General features: G+C 44.0%; 1 protein-coding gene across 1 annotated transcript in view; it reads left to right on the forward strand.

The window, feature by feature from the left end:
- Positions 1-22,429, forward strand: part of LY86 (lymphocyte antigen 86) — a 77,502-nt gene extending 55,073 nt beyond the window's left edge. The window contains exons 4-5 of the mRNA XM_066376974.1: positions 15,874-15,926; positions 20,473-22,429. Of these exons, the coding sequence (XP_066233071.1) occupies positions 15,874-15,926; positions 20,473-20,556 (137 nt within the window). The 3' untranslated portion in view covers positions 20,557-22,429. The remainder of the gene's footprint in view (positions 1-15,873; positions 15,927-20,472) is intronic.
- The last annotated feature ends 205 nt before the right edge of the window (positions 22,430-22,634 follow it).

Consider the following 22,634-nt stretch of genomic DNA (forward strand, 5'->3'; position numbering starts at 1 on the left):
ACTCTTAACTTGTCTGCTACATGCCCTCCTTGAACACAAAGAACATAGGGGAACCTCTGCTGAAGAAGTATAATTCATCTTAGCCTCCATGAAGACTGAAAAAGGATTTAAAAGGCATGACCAAATTATAGAACGTAAATCATCGTCTTTGGGCATAACCCATCATTATATAAGGCAATGCTTCTCCAGATGTGGTCCCCAGACCAGTAATGTCAGCAACATCCAGGAAATTACTAGGAATGTGAATTTATAGTTTCTGCCCAGACTTACTGAATTAGAGACTCTAGGTTTGGGGCTTAGAACTCTGTATTTTATCAAGCCCAAAAAGTGAACAGTCAGCAGACTTTTTCTGTAAAGAGTAAGATAGTAGATATGTTAGGCTTTGCAGACCATATCATCTCTACTCAGCTCTGCTGTTATCATGTGAAAAGGGCTACAGATAATATGGAAATGAATGGGCATGGCTGTGCACCAACAACACTTTATGAATGCTATTATATGAAATTAAATTTTATATCATTTTTTCATGTCTTGAAATATTCTTCTTCTTTTGAATGTTTCCTACCTTTTAAAAGGAAAAGTTATCCTTAGCGTACAACCACTCAGGAACAGGCCATAGCTTGCCAACGCTGCTCTAGGTGGTTCTGTTGCACATTTACATCTAAGAATGACTGCTCTTGGGTAAGTGAGAAGCAGGGCTCGAAACCAAAATCACTGAGCACAGGTTCCCTCTGGCTTTCAGTGGTTCAGGAAAAAATCAGATCCAGGTTACTTAGAAAAATCTAACAACTTTGCTTTCACTATGCTTTTCCAGTGCAAACAAACCAGATTTAGAGCAAAGAAAGGGGACTTAACACAAAGACTGATGAGAGGGGCAGCTAGCCAGGAAGAAAGCACCTTGTGAAAAAGCCAGAGGGCAGGACTGATGGTCTGCTCCTCCAGACAGTTGCCACTTACAGGATGGGACAAAGGCCCTTCTTTCTGCAAGATCATTTCATCTTTGATTCTCAGATATAAAATAGAAGTAACTATAATTCTTTACTGGGTAATAATGAAAAACTAACTATGAAAAGAGGTATGAAATGCCTGGCATGTCAGAAAGCATGCAGTAAGCATGGCAAAGGCATGTCTTTCGTCCTCTTCCCCTATCTGAGGGACTCTGAGGCAGGGGGCAGATCAGCTTAAGTAATGCAGAGCCACTTTGTAAGTGTGGCCTAGAGTCTCCTGTACAAATGAGCCAGAGGTGAGGATCTGACTCACACCACCTCACCTGAAACTGGGGCCAGCTGGCCCAATGCTCACACAACCTGCTCAGGATCCCAGGGTTTCCTGACTGGTGGCTGAAGAAGTTCTTTATTCTTTTGTCTTTCTGTGCTGTTTTGTTTTCTAACTTTGGTCTAAGGTTAGCCCCTAAAGTTCTCACTTTCTGACCCTGGCTTGACTTCCTTTCAGAAAGAGTGACCATGAGAATGTCCACTTCCAAACAAAACATGTAGGTGGGAATTACTCAGAGAAGCAGGCTGGCTGGTGTCTTGGTTGTCTAGAATGGATTGTGTGGGTCTATGGAGAAAGGAGATTCTCAACCAGAAATGAACCTGGAGATCTGGGCAAAGACCCAGATTAAGGCCATAAAGTAAATGGAATAAGACAGGATTTTCACTCTTGAGGACAAAAGACATATCAACTATTAAACTTGGTTCTGCCCAAGTCTCTATGAGTTCTAACCCAGGTATGGTCAACCTAGGTAAAAGGCATTGGTTTCATAGCACTAAGTAATAATTGGCTCTCAAAAATGATTTATTTGAAATTAAAATAAATTCTTGAAGGAGTTAAATAAGTAAATTGTGTGTGTGTGTGTGCATACATTGGGTATAGTATGATCATAAAGTAGGTCTAGGAGATCTGTAGGCCAAGGACCCTTCTTTGATCCCTTGATAGCTGTGATTGACGTGGTTGAAACACAATGAAAACCCAGGAGGACTTGATCTTTCATGTGTGTTGGAATCCCAGGGAGGTGCAGGAGACAGTGGCTCACAAGAACTGCCGATGCTCCGTGCACTCACCCCTGTACATGTGCACTAATCACTTCCAGTAAGACCAAAATCTATTATGAAATACACTTTACTTCATGCAACATGTAAGCTATAGAAAAAAAATTGGTTGTGGACTTTTAAATATGTCTGGAAATCTTGTAAATAAATATTACAGTGACACCTTTTTCAGTCTGAAGAATCCTTTGTTGAGAAAATAATTGCTCCCTGATTCATCTTTTGTGTAAATATAAACGTTTCTACTTTAAGTGTTTGTCCAAAGTGGGGAATACATCATAATTAGATGAATTTTAATGTAGAACAGAATATATCTCCTGAGAACTGTATTTAAAGTCTCATGACATTGGCCATGAGGCAGTTATTATCTTGATAGCAGCTCAGTGATTCTGCAGTTATGCTCACTGGTTATACACACACAAATAAGACAAAGATAAAAGCATAGTGGGCACTCAGGCTGGCTACCTGTCCTTCCTCTCTTTTAGTAGTTAGAGTGTTTCTCTCCCCTGGTTCATGCTGAACAGGTGTCTGGACATCCTCGAAGTATCATTAATTGCTGAGCCTTCTCAACTTCACCATATGCAACTATTCAAATTTCAGTCCTAATAGCAATTCATGTTTTATTGGCTAGATTTCTATTGCTCTAGCTCTCTGTTTCTATGTGCTCCTTTCCAGAGGCATATAAAATAGAGAAATTGGAAATTGCCTTGAAGAATTCCTATAAATGTTCTCTGAAAAATGCTTTATACATTGCACTGCTCTAGGAAAAGACAGGGCAAAAGCCACCTTCCAGGCGAGTGCTTACCTGGAGGACGCTCCACCATTAATCTATGCCGATGACCCGACAACATCCATAAAGCATCCCCACAGTGATGCACCTCTTTGGTGGACCCCGCTTTCCATCTGCTTTATATCTACTACACAGGCATTACAAATGCCCACTCCAGGAGTGTGGGTACTGGTTTCTGCTATCAGAGAAGGAGAATACGTGGCTTTAACCAAGGCCTCAATTTTAAAACACATCTTCACCAGGATATCACCTCTGTCCTACCTATTTGTTCACCTTTCAATTCTGGGCCATTTTTAGACCATCAGCTTCTACAAACTAATTTGTTTCAGGCTTTCTGCTCCACTGGTCCGTGCCTTTATTCTCAACCTTTCTCCATCCCAGCTTCTGGTTCTGTCATTCATCAACCATTGCTAATAGTCCCTAGTCCCCATGACAATGTGGCTTAGGTGGGAACTTGTGTCTTCACTTCTTATGGATTGGTCAACAGACCTGTAGGGGGAGTGATGGCTCCTTGCCACCTGGGAAAGTGCAGTTTCTCCTGCCATCCTCATCACACTGCTGCTCTGTAGTTGCAGGTAGGATGCTATCAAAACTAATATTATTCTTAAAGAATGCTCTGTTGCCAGCCATGTCACACTGCAGTGCTGCCTTGGAGAGCACAGGCCCAGCGCTGTCCAGTGGTTCTCAAAATTAAGCATGCATTAGAATCACCTGGAAAACTTGTTCAGCCACAGACTATCAGCCCCTCCCCCTGTGTGCAAATCAGTACATCTAGAGAGGAACCAGTGAATTTGCATTTTTTACGAGCCCCAGCCAAAGTTGATGTTGCTGGTCCAGGGACCACACTTTGGGAATCCCTCTAGCACATACGCACATGGTTTAAAACTAGACCAACAGAGCTGGACCTTTACTGCCACTTATTGTTATGTGACTTTAGGCAAGTTACTCATTCTTTCTGAGCCTCAGCTTCTTTATCTGTACAATAAGAAAAACACAAGTTGCCTTAACAGGAATTTTAGAAAGATGAAATGGGATTGTATACATAAAGCTGCTAGAACAGTTTGGCACACGGTAAGCATTCAGTAAGTGAGAAATTCTTGCTACTTTATGCAGCCAACTAGGGATTTCTCCAGCAAGGGCACTGAGCCCCTGAGGTCATTTATCTGAGTGGAAGACTGCATTTTAACAAAGCCTGGAGAGGCAGCACAGCTTTTTGAGGCTTAGAAATTTAAGGTCTTTTTCTCGGAGGAGCAGAAACTTGACTTTAGTCCAAGCTGTGTACTCTCTTGTGGCCAACATAGTGGGGGGCCCTATGGGCGGCTGCTTCTCTGGGGAGAGAGCCCCACCTGCCCTTCTCATGGAATTGGAAATTGGAAGCACCATCTCCTTGGCCTGTGTAGCCTTTTTTCTCTTCATGTTTTATTCTTTGTCTTCATACCTCAAAATATTTCAAGCAGCTGTGAATTACTGTTTGTGAGTACTGGGCAGCTGCCCGTTGCTGCAAATTCATGGAGAATCAACAGAAAACAGTGGTTTAGTATTGAATTAGCAGAAAACTTTCACACTTGCAATCCAAAATAGAGCTAGAAACAATAGTCACCATAGGAGGGCACTAGCAATGACCAAGCCAAAGAGGACTTTTTCTTGCTAAAAGAGAAAAGAAAAAAAAATCATAAAAGGAAACACATTGCCTACTAAGGAATCTTATAGCCATGGGCGCTTTCCCTCCACCCTCAAATTTAAGCCTGTTATTAAGGGCCAATAATGTGGTGAAACTGCCCTGTGACATCAGTCAAGTCTCTATTTTAGTTAAAGCTCAGCCTATTGAGACTAATAATGACCTAGGACCAGAAGCATTTTTAATTTGCTAACATAATTCAAGCTCCTTCGCAAACTTCTGGTCTCCTATGGAATTTCGTAAGTCTGGCTCCATGAGTCAAATACTTATATGTAATAATTGCTAGAAATCTAATTAAGGGTGCTGCCTCCCAGCTCCCCCATATCACACCGAAGCTCTGATCCTGTGGATCATTGGTATTTGCATTTAATAAGCATCCCGTGAGCTGGGATATATATGGGCCCCCAAGATGCCCAATCCGAAAAGGCCACCCTGTGTGATGTCTATTTCATCATTTCCAATCACATTGCTCTTCCCTGAGGCTACCCAAGCTGCTTCTTCTTTCCTCCCACCACCAGCTTTTCATGTCCATCTCTGGGAATCCAATCAGCCCATCAATTCACAAGTTGTATTTTGAGAGTTATGTTAAGTGTTTATCCACAGCAATCCAGAAATAGTTCGATAGAGAAAAAAACTGAAATTCTCTTTCTCTCTTTATTGTCAGAGTAATGTATCTCTCAAAAGAAACCTGGGCAGTAAAGACAAAAAGATCTTGAAGGAGGAATAAAGTTGTAAACAAATCATTTCAATTTTTGACTCTCAATTCCTCCTCAATGACTAAATAATTTGTACTGTCCTCCACAGTAGTCACTAGCCACATGTGGCTATTGAACACCAGTAATGTGGCCAGTTCTAAGTGAGATGTGCTCTAAATGTAGACTACACACTAGATTGAAGACTTTGTTCCCCCCCCCAAAATATAAAAAATAATTTAAAACATTTATTGGATATATATTGAAATTATAATATTTTAAATATTTGGGTTCAAATATATATTATTAAATTAATTTAATTGTTTCTTTTTCCTATTTTTCAAATGTGGCTACTAGAAAAATTTAATTACTTAACTGGCTTACATTATACAGTATGTCTGTAAAGTCATGGTGCACATTTGACCGGTCACAGGAAAGCAACAAAAGATGATAGAAATGTGAACTCTGCACCAAATAAAAGGAAAACCCTCCCAGTTTCTGTAGGATGATGTGGCAGCATGTGCGCATGTGCAGATGATGACATAACACCGTGTATACAGCGGAGCAGACCACGGCCATGCCAGTCGAGATGTGGATGGTACAGAGGAAAGTTCAGTGTGTTCTGTGGCTTGCTAAATTCAAATTTGTGACCAAAGTGTAACGTGAATATCTGCACGTTTATAATGAAGCACCACCACATAGGAATAACATTACTCGGTGGGATAAGCAGTTGAAGGAAACCGGCAGTTTGGTGGAGAAACCCTGTTCTGGTAGGCCATCAGTCAGTGACGAGTCTATAGAGGCTATACGGGATAGCTACCTAAGGAGCCCTAAAAAATCTGTGCGTGAGCCCACATCGAACTGCACTGAGTAGATATGAAACTGGGAGAGTTCTCCTTTTATTTGGTGCAGATTTCACATTTCTCTCATCTTTTGTTGCTTTCCTGTGATCGGTCAAAAGTGCACCATGACTTTACGGACACACTGTATTTCTATTAGACAGTGCTAACCTAAAGCTGTACTGTCCAGGATGGTAGCCACTAGTCACACATGGCTATTTAAATAATTTACATTTACATTCAATTTAAAATTCAGTTCATCAGTCACATTAGCCACATTTCAAGTTCTTAATAGCCACATGGGGTTAGTGGCCACCATATTTGATGGTGCAAATACAGAAAAGCCCTGTCTTTGTAGAATGCTCTATAAGACAGCACCCACCTCCCGGCTTCTACATTGTTCTCAGTGTTTTCTAACAGAGTATCCTCAACTCATTCATATAAGTTTGCATTACAACTTTGACTCTCTCATCTGACCAGGCAGTGGTGCAGTGGAAAAAGCATTGAGCTGGGATGCTAAGGATCCAGGTTCAAACCCCCAGGTCATCAGTTTAAGTGCAGGCTCACCAGCTTGAGCGTGGAATCATAGCTATGACCCCATGGTCAATGGCTTGAACCAAAAGGTCACTGGCTTGAAGCTCAAGGTCACTGACATGGGCCCAAGGTTGCTGGCTTGAGCAGTGGGTCACTGGCTCGGCTGGAGTCCCTTGGTCAAGGCACATATGAGAAAGCAATCAATGAACAACTAAGGTGCCACAACTATAAGTTGATGCTTCTCATCTCTCTCCTTTTCTGTCTGTCTGTCCCTGTCTGTCTCTCTCTTGTGCATACGTGAACACTAAAAAAAAAAAAATTACTTCCTAGCCCAGCCTGTCCTGAACTCGTTCATATAAGTTGATGTTACAAATTTTACTCTTTAGGCCAGAGTAGGCCCAAGTACCTTCCCTTTTGTTCAAATCCTAGATTATGCTGGAGAGGTGGAAGCAGCAGGACCATGAGTGAGCAAGCCCTGGAAGGATGCTCATTTGATAGTTATAAATGCTCCATCATATGCACTCAGTGAATGTTTTCCATAACATTAAGTTTCTCTAGTAGTGAAAGACCATAAAAAGAATCTCACCACCCTGCTCAAATGGACAGTTAGCATAGACCCTGGTCAGCAAACCATGGCTCGTGAGCCACATGCAGCTCTTTGGTGCCTCTTCCACAAAACACCACATGTGGGCGCTACCTCGATAAGGAGTGTACCTACCTATATAGTTTAAGTTTAAAAAATTTGGCCTACCAGGAAGTGTTCTTAGTTTGCGGTCCCCCCAGCAAAGTCGGAGACAGAAACTGGGGTGCGATAGTTTATTGGGATGTTTACCAGGAGCAGAAGGAGCTCAGGGCGAGAGGAAGGGAGGGGTGTCAAAAAGCTGGTTCCTAGTCTAGAGACCTGGGGCTGTGGCCCGCTGGAGCCTTTGAGGAACTGTAGTGCATGTCTCAAAATTGTTCCTCTGAAGGTCAGGAGTCTGTGGCATTTATCCCTGATTCCAAGTCTTCTAGGTTAACGGCTTCCCCAGGAGATAAAGTCCCTGTGCTTCCCAGTTGCCCCCCCCCCCCCTTTACAGGCTGCTTTGCAGCAAGCAAGTGTGGATGGAGAGAGCAGGACTGAACCAGGGACAACGTATGGAGCACCACTGATGCTCTCCATGGCTGCTGTGACTTCCCAGTGGCCAAACAGTGTGCACAGGATGACTGAAGTATCTGCAGGCAGGCCCTGAACAGCCTGGCCCAGTGGGCAGGGACTGGATTTCTGCTCCCATTCACCCCTCATCAGGCCTGGTCTGTGTAACAGACCCTTAGTGTGGTGTCTGCAGGATCACTTTTGAGACAGTATAGGCATGCCTATGACACTTCCTGTCCTCTGGTGGCTTCCCTTTGGGAAGGATAAAGGACTACAGCTGCTCTAGAGAACAACAGGTAAAATAGCCATGGAGAAACTGACAAATTAGGACACCCTAAAAATATACAATAAAAAATAGAAAGTGGGCCTGGGCTTAGCCTCGAGCAGGGGTCCCCAAACTACGGCCCGCTGGCCACATGCGGCCCCCTGAGGCCATTTATCCAGCCCCCGCCGCACTTCTGGAAGGGGCACCTCTTTCATTGGTGGTCATTGAGAGGAGCACATTGACCATCTCATTAGCCAAAAGCAGGCCCATAGTTCTCATTGAAATACTGGTCAGGTTGTTGATTTAAATTTACTTGTTCTTTATTTTAAATATTGTATTTGTTCCCATTTTGTTTTTTTACTTTAAAATAAGATATGTGCAGTGTGCATAGGGATTTGTTGATAGTTTTTTTATAGTCCGGCCCTCCAACGATCTGAGGGACAGTGAACTGGCCCCCTGTGTAAAACGTTTGGGGACCCCTGGCCTAGAGCTATCTACTCACACTCCTGGAATCCACTGAAGTCTTGAAACCTCAAGGTCTTCTGGCGCATGGGGATGCTATCCACAGGCACATCTGCCCCAGAGGCAATGGAAAACTTCTGAGTCCCCAGCCCTTAGCGAGTTCATTTAAATGATGTCCTAACTAACAACTGGTTCTGAAACCTGGGGGAGAGAAATATAACTCCCTCCAGGGTCAGAGGCTGAGAAAGGCAGAGCTCCTGTCAGAGAGGAGATGAGGAGCAGGGTGCAGGCCACCACTGGCCAGATCTGGGTCTCTAAGGAAGTACCTTAGGCCAGGGGTGGAAGGAAAACTGTTTATATCTCACCAAAATGAATGCACTCGCTTCCTTTCACACCAAACTGAGACTGACTCTTCCTCCGCAAGGAACATTCTCCCCACCTCCCTCCTCACTCGGAGACCACTGTCCATAGGAGCTGTGGTAATGGAGCCTTTCCAGACCCTAGTCTTCCCTCACTGGGGAGCAGGGTGAGGGCTGTGTTCTTCTATGTCTTCACTGTCCCCTAGTCCCCCACTGGGCCAGACAGGTAGGAAAGAGGCCAAAATGCTGAGTAAATAAATAAATGATAATAAAAAAAATTTTTTTTTCCTGAATATACTAATTGGCCTATGTTGGGTAAATGAGTTTGTAAAATATGATGTCTGAGTTTGCTCACTTTTATTGTTAAAAATGGTGCTGGGCAGCACCAGGCATAAGATCTGTGAAATTGCAAATTACCTTAGTGCTTGGGAAGGGCTATTGTTATGCTAATGTTGCTGGAGGCAGGGGTTTCCTGCCAGAAAATTTTTAAAGAAGGAGAAGGAGAAGGAAAGAGAAGCCAAGATAGCAGGGAAAGAAAGAGAAGCCAGTTTTGCAGAGTAAGAAGCTATATTGGCAGATGGGGAACCAGAGGTAGAGGCCTTTGATTCTAGCAGGAACCGGAGAAGATTCTCCTAGTTGTGGAACCAGGTAGCTTTGTGAGCTCTGAATGAATGAAGAGGGAAGTGTTTTTCCCTGTGTGTGCTTTCTCGCAGGTCAGTGCGAGACTTTAATAAAGGAATGGCCCACTGTAAAGCCAGGAGACAGGGCCAGGGCCACTACTATCACAGCAGCCTTCTGGCCTATGCAGGTTCGCATTGGATTCAGACAGTCGGTAAGGAAACAACGGAGCCAAGAACTGATGGGCTGTCATCTTTAATTCTAGCTTGCACCCAGCGGGCAAGTAAAAACACACACTGGGCTCCAAAACCCACTCACATTCTGTGCTTACAAAGCCACTGATTTATCCGAGTTTCCTAGAATCAAAGGTTTCTAGCTCACCAGACTTATTCACCACTGTTCCCCATCTCCTTCCTTCACCAGTGTCAAACTGCACAAACTGGCCTCTCACTCAACACTCCGCCATCTTGGCTGCTTCTCCTGGCCACATGGCCTCTTTCTGCTCTCCTCTCTGCTCTCTCCTCTAATGATAATCTCAGGAACCAAGAGTCCAAACTCCCGTTCTGCCCCCACTTTATATTGTAGCTTCACAACCTCTAATCCAATATACAAAATAGGGAATTCTCTAATACAAAGTCACTTTTCTGAGGCATTGGATTGTACCGCCCCACATCAAAAAGGGTGGGAAAGGTTTAATCCCAAAACCAAGCCCCAGGCTACAAGGATTCTCAACACACATTAATATCACCTGGGCGACGGCCTCACGTGGGCAGCGGAGCCATCTTTAACAAAGTGAGCATAATACATTTTATCTGCCCAACACCCACCATATTTTGGCTCCATTGTTACTTTACCGTCTGTCCTAATAATAGGAACCTGCACCTGCCTGGCAGCAATGGCCGTGACTACTGGCCATACAGCCTATTTATGATACAGTATTTTATACTGGCAAGCACCCTCATAATGTTTAAAAACTGAACAGTTTTGTAATAAATTTGGATATCTAGAGGGAATTTCAATACCACACTAGCCAGAGCTAGGAAATGGCATAAAGTTTGCCTCACAGATCCATGCATGTGGAATGGCCAGCAATGGTGCAGGTCATTCGGGGCAAAGGGCCAGAGCTGTGGACCAAGGCTCATGTCAGTCTAACCCAAAATCCTTTGGGATAATTTACTTCCACAATTTTTAAATCGACTTCCTCTCTAAAAGACACTATATGCCGACTATACAAAGATCTGGGTCAAAAAAAAAAGTGATTCTCAGAAATGACTTCATGTGTTCAGAACCAGGCAAGTGAGTTTCTTTAATCCATTGCATATTAAAAACTGATAAAAGATTTTACATGTAGGAAAGGAAGAAGTAAAAGGAAATATTCTGGGGCTCTTTTTATAGCACTGAAGTGTGAGAATGTTAATTAAAGGAATCTCAGAACTGAAGAGGATCTGAGGGAGGAAGGAGCAAGAATTTAATTTTAGGTGCTGTTTCATCAGGATAAAGAAAAAAATAACAGTTTCATACATTGCTTCCAGCAGTTCTCAGGGACCCGTGGGCCCCAGAAAATCTCCTGTTGAAACTGTAAAGTGTTTGATTTAATGACACTTGATCACCCCAGTAAAAAACCTGATAATAGTGAAGAGCACAAATTAGCAACCCTTTGAACGTTAAATGAGCATAACAAAATGTTTGATATCATTCCAATGGTATTCTTCAAAGAGCCATACTCATCCATTTTTCTTAAGCAGAAATTAAAAAACAAAAAGTCAGCACAAGATCTTAGCAGCTGTGCACACTGGCTTGGCAAAAAGGTCCCCAAACCTACTCTAGGTCTGCTCCTCGGCACCCACCCAGTAAGCCTCATTTTGTCATGTCCAGTGAATAACAATACAACCAATGACTGCTCTTACTACCCTTACTGGGGACCCCATTTTGCTTGGTGAGTTTGCATACAAGTTTCTAAATCCTCTCAGTGCCCTGCAGGACAGGTACTCCTATTTCTATTGTGCAAAGTGAGGAAGCTGAGTCACAAGATGGTTAAGCAAATCGCCCACTAGCACTTCACTAGCAAGTAAGAGAGGTGGGTCCCGACCCCAAATCTATGTGCTTCCTAGGTTAAGTCACTTGCACAATGCCACCTCAGAACAGTAAGTAGAAACAAAAAGTGGGTGTAACACATGTTCAGGAGAATCCAGTCTAACTAGAGAATCAGTCTTCATCTTTGGACCCTGCTCCTGAGCCACGCTGTGTCCCATACCCAGATGGCCAGTACAAGTGACTTTGATTGGTTCCAAGTGCCCATAGTAATCCAAGTCCCTGAGTTGTAGGCGGTAGAAACCTACTCCAGTCAATGAAAGCAGAGGCATTTTCTTGAAAGGAGTCACAGAATTACTGAGAAGGCTGCTAGGCTTGGCAGGAAGAGAGCAGCTCTAGAGACTAGTTAGTTGAAATAAAATAAACCATCTCTTGACAGAATAGATTGGCCCTGGATCTCTCTGTCCCTCTGCTCAGTTTGTCTTGGTTTGGGTCAGAGAGTGTCCATTGGGCAAGAGGTAATTGCCTAACATGAAATCACGTACTGGTAGTTAAGGTACTATGTCATCCAACTCCAAAGGGCACCATAGATTATAATGTGAAAGATATATCCTCAGATTGTACAACACACCAGCAGTATAAATGCACCCCGGACAGCTCTTCTGAACCCTCTGCACTTGTTATATACACTGCCCACACACACCACTCACTCTGTACACCATTAGCTTTCTGTATAGCTTATTTATGGCATCTTCTCCAAGTGCACCAGAAAGTTCTTCAGAATAAGATTCAGGCCTGACCAGTGGTGACTCAGTGGATAAAGCATCAATCTTGGACACTCTCCTGAGGTTGGTAGCTTGAGCACAGGCTCATCCAGCTTGACCATGAGGTCACTGGCTTGAGTGTGGGATCATCAATATGATCCTAAGGTTCCTGGCTTGAGCAAGGGGTCACTGGCTTGGCTTGAGACCATGGTCAAGGCAGGTCTGAGAAGCAATCAATTAAAAACTAAAATGATGCAACTACAAGTTGATGCTTCTCATCTCTCCTTCCTTTCTTTCTCCCTTCCTGTGTCTTTCGCTCTCAAAAAAAAAAAGAAGAAGAAGAAGATTCAGAATGTTAACATCTCTGCCTGACCAGGCGGTGGCGCAGTGGATAGAGCATCGGACTGGGAGGTGGAGGACCTGGGTTCGAGACCCCGAGGTCGCCAGCTTGAGCGCGGGCTTATCTGGTTTGAGCAAAGCTTACCAGCTTGGACCCAAGGTCACTGGCTTGAGCAAGGGGTTACTCAGTCTGCTGAAGGCCCATGGTCAAAGCACATATGAGAAAGCAATCAATGAACAACTAAGGTGTTGCAACGAAAAACTAATAATTGATGCTTCTCATCTCTCTCTGTTCCTGTCTGTCTGTCCCTGTCTATTCCTCTCTCTGTCTCTGTAAAAAAAAAAAAAAAAAAAAAAAAAAAAAAAAAAAAAAAAGTTAACATTTCTATTTCTAATACCATATTACACAGAGTAGTCATTTCCAATAAAACTCATTATATCCACAACCAAATATATTTTTTCTTTTAAAAATGAATGGACCAGTACATACAGTGAAATAAAATAGGAACATGGGCTATTTGATACCCATTATGTTTTTATTTTATCCTTGCAAGGTACTAAGAATTGATCGTGGAAGGAAGGATAGATATGTTGAGGGCATGGGCATTTAACAGAAGCCAAAGTCTATGTTAAGAGCAGTCTCCTGGTAGTTCAGTCTCAGATTGCCCTGGGGAGGCCTTTTTAAAGGAAGATTATCCTCTTCGTGCTCCTGGTGCTGTTCCACGTGAATGGCTACTCCTGCACCAGCCACACTGTCCCTGGCCCACAGCCCCTTTCAATGTGAAGAGTGGTTTGTCTCCAGATGTTACTGAGTGGGAAATGCACAAAGCGGGAAGTCACTGTGTCATTAGAAGAGCTAAGTAGCTAGCACCAATAAGCATGTATTCACCTCCATCCTCCTCATTCTCTCGCCATCATTACCAGGTTGGCTGTTCATAGTGGCCCAGTCCCTAATCCACTCTTTTGTGTCAGCACACCCCAGGCCTGAACCCGACAGCAGGTAGAGGATTACAGTAGCAGGAGCAAGAATGAAGTTGGTTGGAAGACACATGTCCTGATTCTGGATCTGCTCATTCAACAACCTCGTTCAGTAATCATACATTGTACCCTGCCATTTGTTAGACTCTGTGCAGTGTGCCAGGAACCATGAAAACAGGAAGGCACAATAACCTGCTCTAGTGAAGAAAATAACCCTGCGAACAAATAATTGAAATTTCAGGTAGTCAATAATTCAAATAGTTCTTCACATAATATTCTTGTCTACCATTGCATCCAACACCTAGAACAGTCCCTGGTGTCGATAGACCTCCAGTTTTGTGGACTAGTGGGTGAATATATTAATTGCTAACATGTATTGAGTGCTTGCCATGTTCCAGGTGCTATGATAAGAGTTTTATATCTATTAACTCATTCATTTGATGTTCACAAGAAGCCTGTGAGGTGGCTGTTATTATCACCCACATTTCCTGGTAGGGAAAATGAGGCACAGAAAGGTTGAATGACTTGCCCAGTTAGGAAAAGGGGCCAAGATTCATTCTCAGCTGGATAGTCTGGCCTCATGGTCTGTGTGCTAAGCCTCTGCATATAATCCGTCACGTGCACAGTGCGGGGGAGCCAGAGAGGAGGCAGTCACCAGCTGGAACAAACCACTCAATCCTACAACCTCCTCTAGTTGTCATTCACTTTTTTCTGTTTCTCTCTTAGGAAAACTTTCTTACTTCCTCTGTATCACTCTTCAGCCCACCTCATTTGGGTATTTGTTTTTACTTTCCAAGTGATGTTATCAAGGTCACTAAATGAGAGCCATGCTGCCAAATCTACTGCACATTTTCATCCTCTTCTTAAACAGACCCTTAGCATTACTCAACACAATTGCTCATACCCTCTTTTTTTGAAGAACATTCATCTCCAGGCTTCTTTGATCCCACTCCTTGTTGTCTTTGCCTCCGAAGACATTCCTCCTTGGTCACCTCAACTGGCTTCTCCTTCTCTACCCCACTCTCAAATGTTAGATGACCTCAGGAGTAGTTCTGGCCCTTTTCTCTCCCATTCTTATTAATTTTCTTTTCCTGGGGGGGTCTCACAATGTATCATGGCCTTATCACCAAATACATGATAATTACTTCAATATTCATAGCTCTATCCCTACCTCTTCTCCAAAATTCCACATTTACATACCCAACTGCTCTCAAGGACCCTTAATAAACACCCTCCAGAGATAGAGCTCTTTAATCACCACCATCCCCTCTCCTCTCCCTCCCCATCCCCGCCACACACATACAATCTCTTTCCTCCCCAGGCTCTTAGTAAATCTTGGTAAATGGCACCCCTATGTACATGAATGTGCAAGCCAAAACTTCCCCTTGCACTCTTCATATGCGACTCATCAGTGAGTTGTATCTCCCAGTACAGTCAAGATTTTACTCATTTTTCCCCATCACCATCTCCAGGCTTCCTTATTCATCACTCATGTCAGCCGCTGAATGACCTCCACTCGAGGTGCCTCCACATATTTGTCACTTGACTTTGTACCACCTTTCACCTTGCCTTGTCCTCAAGGTCCTGAAATATCTGTCTCCCCTCAATTGTTTTAGTCTCTTTTCAATACAGGCTTTTCTACTCACTATGCTTCAGCACAGTCACGCTCCTTCTGTCCTTTCTTCCCAAATTCTTCTCCATGTCAGGGCCTTTGTCCTATTCTGGTGCCCTGAAATCCTGTTCTCCCAGCTCTTTAAATGGTCACTGCATTCTCCTTCCTCAAGGCTTAGCTCAAAGGTCATCTCCTTAGAGACACCTTCCCTGACCCGCCATCTTATCAAAGATGGTGTCTCCCAGTTCTTAATTTATCAAACATTATTCAGTACTTCCAGACATTGCTATTAGTGCTTTACATTGATTCACTATTTTATTCTTCAAGGCTTGATAAAGTAGGCACTGTTATTGTAATGATTATACCCATCTTAAAAACAAGAAAACTGAGCCTAAAAAGAGGTGATAACTGCCCAAGATCAAGCAGTTGTCAGAGATGGTGTCAGGATTAAATCTTGAGCAGCCCAGCGCCAGCCTGGCCTCTTAACCATTATACTATCCACCTCGTTCACCTTACTTGGGTGTCTCCTTCCAGCACTTTTTATAACCTAGCTACTGTCTTGTTTAGCTATTTTTGGGCTGTTAGTCTCCTCATTCGAATATAAACAATGTTTGCAGGGAGAGCTTTCCTTCATCCTTGGATCCCCAGGGCCTAGTGAGCACAGGGAACAGGAGAAATCGTTTTTGTTTTAAATGGCTGAATAACACTATGTCAGTTTTGTGTATTTTTCAGAGAAGATTTATTATGCTGGTCCTGTCAATAATCTTGGATTTGAAGTTCCCAAGGTAAGGTTTTGGTTTTCTATTTGGTTTTGTTACTTAATTATTATATTGAGCAGTTTTCTGAAGGAGAACAAGAAGAAGAAGAAGGGGTGGGGGGAGGAGGAGGAACAGGAGATTAAACAATTTCAACCTTTCCTACAATTTCTTTCTTCCCAGTAAGAAAACCCTCTCTTGGTAAAGCTGATACCTCATAGCCTGCACTTGCAAGTGTTTGACACATCCGTTTTGTCACTTTGGTATTGAACATTTTAGGTCAAGTCATACCCTTGGGGACCCTCTGGGTAGACGCCTCCCACCTTGGGGGATGCAGGCATCCTGGCCCTGCAGGACTGCTGTGTCTCTGTCTGGGGTGGGGGTGCCATACCAGAGCTGCTGCGGGTGTGGGAGTTGGGCACAGGCTTGCTGTCATTAGCGTTCGGTAAGGCTGGACATTCAGAGAAAGGAAGAAACAAACAACCATGAGGGCTTACAGGTTCTCCCAGTTACCACCCTCACACTCTCATTCTTGGGCTGCCACCAACTAAATACAAAGCCCAGAATACAAAGCTGAGCACTCCCCATGAGCCCCACAGCTAAGAGAAGGATTTTCTACTCATTGCATTTTTCTCAAAATCATGTGACTTTGTTAGAAGGCTGGATTCAAGCAGCTCTGGCATAAGTAATACATTTTCAGTGTGATATTCCTGAGAGAATCTTATACCACACAACGTAAAAAGAGTCACAAAGAATGTAATAGTTTTATTTATTTATTTTTGTTTTTAACATCATTCTTTCTGTCCTTCAAAACCTGTGTGTGACTCTGGAAAAGGGTCATCTTCTCCATAAAAATTTTGTTTAACTTAGTTTCATTTCTCTAGAATGTTTCCTTTCTACCCCAGCCATGGGGACCTAAGATCAAAACCATCATGTCTCTAGATCATCTGGGCCTTCCACCAGCATTTCTCAGGCAGCTGGAAATTTTCCCACCTTCCCTTCTCCTCGTGGGGTTTTCCTCCCCAAAGCTTTCTCCACAAGCCTTTCAGTATAATGCAAGTTCTGCAAACTCTCTCTACTTCTAGAATGTGGGGCCTAAGCTCTCAAGATAAATTTTTGTTTAAATATTTGCTATTTGAATTATTTTCTTTTTCTTTTATTATTATTATTATTATTATTATTATTATTATTATTATTTTATTCAGTGAGAGGAGAGGAGGCAGAAACAGACTCCTAAATGCAACCCAACTGGGAACCACCTGGCAAGCCCACTAGGGGGCAATGCTCTGCCCATCTGTGGTGTTGCTCCGTTGCTCAGCAATTGAGTGCTTCTTAGCACCTGAGGCAGAGGCCATGGAGACAACTTCAGCATCCAGGGCCAACTCACTGTGATCAAGCCATGGCTGCAGAAGGGAAAGAGAGAGAGAAAGAGAGAGAAGGAGTGAGAGGGGGAGGGGTGGCAAAGCAGATGGTCACTTCTTCTGTGTCCCCTGACTGGGAATTGAACCTAGAATATCCACATGCTGGGCGACACTCTACCACTGAGCCAACCTAGCAGAACCTGGATTTCCTTTCTTTCTCCATTTTCTTTCTTACACACACACACACACACACACACACACACACACACACACACGAGATCAACTTGTAAAATTTACAAACAATTGATTTTCATCCTGCTTTATCAGCCTCTTTTTTTAAAAAAAAATAAGCCAGTTCCCTTTAGCAATTGCTATGAAATCAAGGGGGAAAGAACTTATTTTAGTCATAGAGTCCCTTCGAAAGAAAATTGATGAGAGATGTAAAAACCTTTATTGTCAGCATTCTAAATCCTTCCTCTTCCCCTTGTGGGCCCTGGGCCAGGGAAGCAGAAACCTAGCCAGCCCTGCCCCCACCCCAACCTGCTGACAACTTCCACCTGATGGAGGAAGTAACCCAAGTGGGACACATGCAACCTGTCACATAAGCAGCAGAGGCAGCTGGAGGCCTTAATTCCCACATGGGTTCCCATGCTGGCTGAGGACCAGCTGCAGGCAGCTCAGGCTTCCCTGGCCAGTGGCCAGCCAGGCTCAAAGACTTTGCTTCCTAATATGGGACAGTGTGAAGTCTTTCTGTCTTAAAAGAGCCCCTCCTCCCATCAAATCCCGCAGAGATGGGCTCTGTGCTAATTTTGTACCTGCTTGGCTCAGAACTTTTCCACTCAGCAGTCAATCTTCAGTGTCTTGGTATTCTTTACTTTTTAATGTAACCAGTGCCTTGGCCCCGATGGCAGGCCTGCCTGGAGCCCTGCATCTGTCTATGATTGCTGTTTTCTAAATCAGAATTTGAGATCCTTGGGCTTCCAAATAACATGGGTGACTTGTAGGTACCCATGCATAAGCGCCAAGAACTACAAATTCCTAACTCACAAACCCAGTGATCATCTCTACAGCAGAAAGCCACTGCTCTCTGTCCCTTGTTCCTACTCTGCCCCTCCTGTCTTCCTACATGTCCTTCCACCTGCCTAGAGTTGAGCACAGTTGCCCAAATACTCTTTCCTCTTACACCAGAGTATGTCTATCTTGCAATTCATAATCTGAAAACCCTTCCTTCCAATATTACATATTTTCTTAGGCTTTTAAAGCAATAATAGAAACTTCATTTGTTTTCAATAATGTTATATGGTATGTACTTAAATGCACATGGACAGTTAAAAGAAAAAAGATAATAATGATTAAAATATTCAGATACAAATTTGAGCTGGCCTTTATTCATAATTCCTTACACTGTTTCTGAAATCACAGCTGCTCGGTATTTGAGCAATCTGACCCCTGGGGGCCTACACATTACAGAATATTCAAGTTGAAAGATGCCTGAGGTGCTCTAATCAGTCCTCATGACCAAGACACCATCCTGAGCAGAACCTGGGTGTCTCCAATACAGTTTTCAGTGGTGGGAACCTGCTTGCTCCTGGACCTCCACTAACTGCTAGGAAGTTGTTCTCGTCTAACAAAAGCTACCTTTCATCCAGCTTCTAGCCAGCAGTCTGATTTATCCCTTCCCTCTGGCTTTTACAGATTAGACCCCTTTCCTTCCTGCGGTGACACGCACATCATCTTTGATGTGCCAGCAGTCTGTGCATTCTTCCCTCTTGGGCCCTTTGCTCTGCTTGGCATGGCCGCTGCCCACCCTGAGTTTTACTCCTCCAGACTGCTGAGTCCACAGAAATTGCGGGGGCTTGTGGGGGCTGGGCAGGGCTTCTGCTGGGAGCACAAGATGTGGCCAGCCCCTGGGTTCTTTCTGCAGCTTCACACAGGCCTGTGTTCCAGCCACTAAGCACAGACGAAAGCATTCCTCTGTGGAGTGCTGTTGCCAGAAAGGAACCCTGAAAGTCTAAGACACTTTTCCTGATAGGACATGTTAGTTCCATGCAGTTGAATCCTGCTCCCCTAGAAGTCTTCGCTGTCTCAACAAGTGACACTTTCTCCTTGAAGTCACCCTTAACCCCTCTCTTTCTTTCCCACCCAATATTGATTTCCTCGGCAAATTATATTGGTTCTTCTTTCAAAATCTATCTAGAGTCCAACCCCAGCTCCCTCTTCACCATCTATCTGCTTCAAATCTTCATCATTTTGTACCTGGCTTATTGAAGTCACCTGCTCATCCTCCTGACCATCCTGCTATAGCAGCCACCCATTAAGAAAACGTTCAAGCTCAACAACCTCCCCGTCTTAATTACAAACATATTTAACAACTCCTAATACTAAACTGGACTGTTCTATTATTAAATAGAAGCAATACTGTTAATATGAGTAACAAGAATAATTTCTCCTAGCTCAAGTGTATATCAGAACGAATACCTCACTGATAGTTAACAAATTATTAAGCCAATACAAAAAATAAACCCCTTGTATCATGATCTGTTAACCCAACACAGATTGCAACCAAGGGAAAGATTAAAAGGAGCAAAAGGAACTTGGCAAACACAAACCCTGCCTGTTTACCAAAAACATCACCTTCTCTCCCTATAGCCTTTTGTCAGAGGCGGCCATGGGGATCCTATGAACATGCACATCAGGTCAGACCACGCCTTTGGGAAAAACACTCTCATAACCCATGTCCTTTTCAGAGTGGAATACAGTGTCCCCATGGCCAGTGAGACCAACCCTGACATTGTCTCCTCTCCCTTCTCCCATGGTTTCCTCTCCCTGAAGCCCCACTGACCTCTTCACTGTTCCTCAAGCACACTCCTGCTCCTGCACCTTGTCCACGGGGCCCTACTTAAAGTGGCAAGCCAGCACTAGCCCATCCCACCCTGCCCTGCTCTGCCCAGCACTCTCGTCCACCCCTTCCCTGCTTGTTCTCTCTGTAACGCCAGCATGTGACACACCACGTACACAGCTAATTACCATGTGCATTGTCTGTTTCTTCCGGCAACTCCGTAAGCTTCATAGGGCCAGGTTTCATTTGTCTGCTTCTACTTTATCCCCAGTGTCTGGAGCAGTGCCTGCGCATAGAAGGTGCTCGGTAACTATTTACTGAATGGTTGACTGTTCCATGGGTCACACTCTTCATGCTTTCCCTGTGTCCCTTTCAGGGAGAATACCAGGTTTTGTTGCAAATATATAATGAAAACCATTCCATGGTGGCCTGTGCCAACGCGACTGTCATTTGCTCCTGAGCAGCAAAGCACAGCAATCTCTCTCGTGGGAACTCTGAATGCCTCAGACTGATTCTACTGCATAGGAAGAACCAGTTGACTATGAAGAGAACCTCTCTACGAGAAGGCTTGCGAAGGTGCAAGTGCTAACAGTAGCCCCAGTGCAGGGGCCCCAAGCCTCTACGGAGCCTCCTGGTAGACACTGAGCAGGCCCGAGGGTCCATCCTTCTTCTCCAAGTGGTACCTCACACCAAACACCCTGCTTTTCAGCTCCTTAGGAATACTTCCTCAGTTACCTGGAATAAAGAAAGCTGGCCCACAATTGTTCCTCGTGGTTTCTCGGAGAATCTGAGTGCAGCACTGTAGCTAAAATGTGATCTCCTCCCGACGGTGCCAGGAGTTGGGGCAGCATACGTAGTTCTTAGAGATTCAGGAGGATGGTGGCCTACTACCGTGAGAGTGTGGGCAAGTGAATCTATCTATCCCTTTCTCGGGCAAGCCCTACACCTTTGGATCACAAGCGTGGAGAAGCTAATGGAACCTCCTAAACAGTGACATCAAAGTCTTACCTGATGGGCAACTGCTGAATACTGTGTATCAGGCCCTGGGCTCAGCCCCTGGGATACTCCCGGGAGCAAGGTGGACATGGATCCTGGCTTCATGAAGCTTGAGTCCCCTGAAATGTCAAAAAGCCACATGTCAGCTGGTGGGCACATTTATTTATATACACAAACATCTTCAAGCCTTCCGTAACAGGCAGGTCACCTGTCTGCTGTCAAAGCCATTTTGGCCTCCCTGTCTTCTCCTGTTCTAGGATGTGCAGAATTGACTGGTAGTCCCACAGGCCCTTTGCCATCCTGCGTCCTCCTCCCCAACCCTCTTCTCCAGTGTCCCTGGACCCAGCATCTCCTACTAAGCACCTTGATCTCTTCTACTAAGGGGCTGGGGTCGGGTCTTTATCATTTACAGGTACTTTATATCCATCAAAGTGCCACTATATTAGAGATTAAAAGGAAAAGAATCAATAGTTCCAAAATGTTTGTTACTATTAATCTCTGTCTATAAATAATTAAACAACCTAGAATAGCAACCCATAAATACCTGGCGAATCAAAACATTAAAACCAGAATTCAAGGTCTTCTGGATTACAGAGAGACAAAGGTACAGCAGTGCCCTCACCTGTGCCCCTAAATGCTCAGGAGAAGAGGCCAGCTGTGGCCGTGCCAGGCTCAGGAGCAACCCTCTGACCACACATAGGGCGATACTATAATGTACACAAATGATAAACCGAGCCTCTGACCCCTCACCATTCCCTCTCACTAGACTCCTTCCCTGCCCCCTCTTCAGTAACACCTCTCCTCTGGCAAAGGCCCTGCATGGATTCTGGGTACACATGCGTTCCAACAGCACAGGGCAGCTGTCACAGCCCCCAAAGACAGGCCGAGGACAAGCAAACAAGTTCATTTTCTATTTTTCTACCACTCAGCTGTTCCCTTTCCTATTCTTTGTCCTCTTCCTAAAAATTCAACAGTATGTGTACGTGTGTGTGACTGAGAGCTTCCGATGCTAAACAAACATTTTTATGACCAAGTGCACAGCAATTACACTAAGGTTGCTGTGATTGAAAGAAAAAGAAAGTGCTTCTCTGGCCCAGAATATGTCTGTGCTTAGTGTCCTGCCAGGGACCTTAAATTTCACTGTGAATTTCATTCTTATAAGTTGAGCAGAGTGCTCACTGTTTGCAAGCCTATAAAAATATAAACAGTCCTGGCAGGAAAAATAGCCTAAATCATTGTCACTGTTGAACACTCTGGCAGAACACGGTAACTAGGATGATGTTCGAAACTGCTACCCAAGAAGCAGGAGGTGTGGGGAAGGTGGACAAGCCCAGGGAAGCTCTCTTAAGTGGACAGCCTATGTGTGCACCTGGGGGAGGAGGGGTGAGTGTACACAGACAGAGAGCACCATTTAGTTCTCATTTCCTCCTACAGAGAGCTTGCTACTGTTTCAAAATTGTTATCAAGTATTCTAAAAGTTTCTCTTCAATAAACTTCCCTAAAAAAAAAAAAAAAAAATTAAATAAGATCAGTTTGGTTCAA

The sequence above is a fragment of the Saccopteryx leptura genome, chromosome 3 (assembly GCF_036850995.1).
Source record: "Saccopteryx leptura isolate mSacLep1 chromosome 3, mSacLep1_pri_phased_curated, whole genome shotgun sequence".
NCBI lineage: Eukaryota > Metazoa > Chordata > Mammalia > Chiroptera > Emballonuridae > Saccopteryx > Saccopteryx leptura.